This window comes from Nicotiana tabacum, chromosome 17, assembly GCF_000715075.1.
Source record: "Nicotiana tabacum cultivar K326 chromosome 17, ASM71507v2, whole genome shotgun sequence".
Taxonomy (NCBI): Eukaryota; Viridiplantae; Streptophyta; class Magnoliopsida; order Solanales; family Solanaceae; genus Nicotiana; species Nicotiana tabacum.
In genome coordinates, this window is record NC_134096.1 from 77734753 (window position 1) to 77738596 (window position 3844).

General features: G+C 36.9%; 1 protein-coding gene across 1 annotated transcript; it reads left to right on the forward strand.

Annotated features, from left to right (window-relative positions):
* Nucleotides 1–378: 378 nt before the first annotated feature.
* On the forward strand, nucleotides 379–3328 carry LOC107803354 (microtubule-associated protein RP/EB family member 1C). Its single transcript, NM_001325737.1, has 6 exons — nucleotides 379–486; nucleotides 587–742; nucleotides 879–985; nucleotides 2534–2777; nucleotides 2845–2958; nucleotides 3053–3328. The coding sequence occupies exons 1-6, from the start codon at nucleotides 379–381 to the stop codon at nucleotides 3326–3328; spliced, it is 1005 nt and encodes a 334-aa protein (NP_001312666.1).
* Nucleotides 3329–3844: the final 516 nt, after the last annotated feature.

Below are 3844 nucleotides of genomic sequence, written 5' to 3' on the forward strand. Positions count from 1 at the left end.
TGAAGGTACAAATAATGGACCGAGAGTCTTTTAAGGTGGATTGTATATATTTTATAACTAAAATGTATTTAGGTCGGATAAATATCAAAACATGAACATTTTCCGTAATAAAGATTCAAATAGTGTATACGAATGAAAATATTTTATTTTCATATTTTTTTATTTTTTTTATTTTTTTAAGGAAAAGGAAGCGTGAACTTGGGTCATCAAATTTGGGCCTCCCTGAATTAGGCCCATTTGGTGACGATCCGAAACCAAATATCACCGACCAATTTCAATTGAAATCTATAGCAGGGCAAGAAATCCCGCCCAAACCCTCATTTCAAACTCTCTCTTTCTCTCTCTACGGAGCCTTCTACAGAGAAAGTTGAAGCAGAAATGGCGGCACACATAGGAATGATGGATGCGGCATACTTCGTCGGCAGATCAGAGATCCTTGCCTGGATCAATTCCACACTTCACCTTAATCTTTCCAAAGTCGAAGAGGTATTCGATCTCTCCTTTTTCCTGCACTCCTTCATTAGTTGTTGAAATGCTAATTCCTAGTTCATTTTTTCAAATTGATACACTTTCGATTCAATCACAGGCGTGTGGTGGTGCGGTTCATTGCCAGCTGATGGATGCCGCACACCCTGGGCTAGTCCCTATGCACAAGGTCAATTTCGACGCTAAGAATGAATATGAGATGATCCAGAACTATAAGGTTCTTCAAGATGTATTCAACAAACTAAAAATTACCAAGGTTCATTTTATTTTAAACTTCCCTTTTTCCTAGATTCAGTTTAATCCTCATTTACCTCTTTTGAAAATCATTTTCCATATTTGCTATTCTTTTTAATAGTCAGTTGATGTTTTAACTATGTGTTTTGTGGAATTAGCACATTGAGGTCAACAAACTGGTGAAAGGAAGACCTCTTGACAACCTGGAGTTCATGCAATGGTTGAAGAGATACTGCGATTCTGTTAATCGAGGCAATTCACACAAGTAACCTTTTCAACCTCTATTTGTGCTTTGCATTTGATTTAATTCTTTTAACAACCTTTACTTATTGTCTATGTATGTTTTTGCTGAGACATGGATTTCCTGTTATAATTGAAAAAGGGGAAAACTGGAATTTAGGGCACAGATATTGTGCATTGAATGAGACATAAGGAAGAAAATTTAAGCAAAGAGAGTTGAGTATAATTTTTAGGAGTATTGAGTAGGTAAATTGGGTCAAATTTGTAGAGTGAAAATGAGTCGAAACCACAGAAAGGTTACGAAACAAACTTCCAATATTTGCTTGGGTTAAAATGAATGTGTTGCAGGCCGTATACTCAAAATTCCGTTGTTTTGTCTTGATTTGTTCTGTTTTTTCAATTTTCTTAGTTTCCAGCTATGCAATGGAGTCGTTAAATTACCGTGTAGAAGCTTTAACCTGCTGATTAGGGCTATGTCTTTCACTCTTTTGTTTTCATTTTTTTCTATTTTATTTTGATAAAGCACTCTAATGTGTTGATTTTGCTAGTAGTAATGTTGTCCAAACTGACCCAATCCTTTGGATTGGTGGATTTAGACTACATCCATCATAACTCGTGTGATTTTATCACTCTTCCAACCAGTTAGTGTTAGAAAGGGTTAGGCATCTTCTAATCTTCTATGATTCAGAATTGACACCCCAATTCTACAACCAAAGAATATACTGTTTGGACTGGTTAGTATCTACTCTTGGTGTTGCTGGGAGATATTGTAGCAGCAGTGTTATGATTTTTTTTTATTCATTATAATTAACCACGTCCATCATCCTTTTTTCTAGAGAATCTTTACAAGTTTCCACAAGAAGTCAGAATCTCCATTTTCAACTCTTAAGAGGCAGAAGTTCTCAATTAATTATCTGCTTTTTCTTTATCTCCTTTTCACGTTGTTGTTATTCCGCACAGACCTTTGCCACATTTATGCTGGAGAGTGAATTATAGTATAGTCTTCTCGGATTTTAACTTGACATGTATAAGAATTGTAATCTCACCCCTGCTTGCAAACCATGGTGCGTCCCAAGTCCGAATAAAGTGAAAGGTTATGTTATGTTGAAACCTAGGATAAGAATAGTTAAATTATAATGAATCTTTATGATTAAATGTGTCGGGTTTTGCTCCCATTTGTTAGACCACCACTCAGGTATAGTGTTAAATGGGCGAGTGGTTTCGATATAGAGGATTCATTGAACTAACCCAACTAGTTTTGAATTGATGAATAGTTCATAGTTGGTTGATTTACTCTATCAATTGCAAGGTAGTCTAGTGATGCTACTTGTGTAAAATAACTGTATGACCTTTCATATTATGGGTTCTGCCTGCAATGTGTTTAGGATTATTCAATCTTATACTTTTGGAAGTTGTCTTTCTTTAAGTTGGCCTACCTTAAGGATGCCATCTTTTACTGACTTGAAGTTGTGAGGAAGCATGTGTTTATGTGAGGTTATACCTTTATATTCAACTACCAAAATGACAGAAACTTGTCTAATGGAGAGCTGTTGTTTCTTTGTATCAATGTCAGCTACAATCCTCTTGAGAGAAGGGAAGCTTGCAAGGGTGCCAAAGAAGTGAACAAAAGATCTGCTACTTCACATACTGCAGCCAAAAATGCCTCAATCGCTCCAAAGCATGCCCCTCATAATGCTAGAAGAAATGATGTACCTCATGTAAGCAGCACAAATCAATCTGGTAAGGTGTCCAGACCTTCTTCGAGTGGAGGAGCATCAACCTATTCGGAAACAGAACGTACTGCACATGAACAACAGGTAGTACTAAAAGATCAGAGATGGTTTTGTTTGAGCGACTGAAGGCTAAGTACTAAATACAATGCAGATTACAGAATTGAAGTTATCAGTGGATAGTCTTGAAAAGGAAAGGGACTTTTACTTTGCAAAGCTGAGGGACATCGAGATCCTATGCCAGTGTCCAGAGATTGAAAACCTCCCTGTACCAATCTTTCTATTCTCTTATCTGAAAATTAGTACAATTTCTTATAGCAGCAACCTAAGCATATTGATTTTTGTTTGTTTCACATTTATAGGTGGTTGAAGCAGTGAAGAGGATTCTGTATGCTATGGATGATGATGCATCACTTGTCACAGACGCTGAAGCTATGATATCTGAGCAACACCAGCAAGTAGAGACGTTGAGTTGCACATCTGAAGAGGCAGAAGAAAGGCTGAGGGTAGACACTCAAAAGAGAAAAAACATTGTCAATATTGACGTTGACATTGCTGCCAGCAACACTTTGTCTCCCAAGCAAAGGATGTCTGATGCTTCTGATGTCCATTCCAGTGGATCACTTGTGACATATTGACCAATCTTTTGTCTCCTGGATAAATGACTTGTTCTCTCTGGGTTGTCAAATAATTCCTGCCACCGTCTTTGTTACTCTAGTTATATGTTCTCAAAGCATACTTCATTTCCAAGCAATAGAGTTCGAGGAATTCTACTAGTACAGACATTAGAGTATATCAGAACCCATCTGGTTCGTCTGTTTGGCTTGATTGTACAACATTGCCTGATCGTCATCTCTGTCCTATAGCAAGTATTGGCAACTGTACTGGTTGCTCTGTAGTCATTTTGTCGTAATGCAAGACCTTGGATTATTCTGCTTATGATGATTGCTGTGGTTTAATCGATACTAAAGTTGGTTTTGGGTTTGATTCTGTAATTTTTCTTGAAACCGAACATGAGGTATACAATTAATTGATAAGCTCTTTCATACAACTTAAGTGTGGACAGTAAAATCCTGAATTTGAATCGAATTGATCTTTTTGCCTAATAGAGTATTAGTTTTCATTTTTTGGCCCAGTGGCCTTAGCTTATTTGT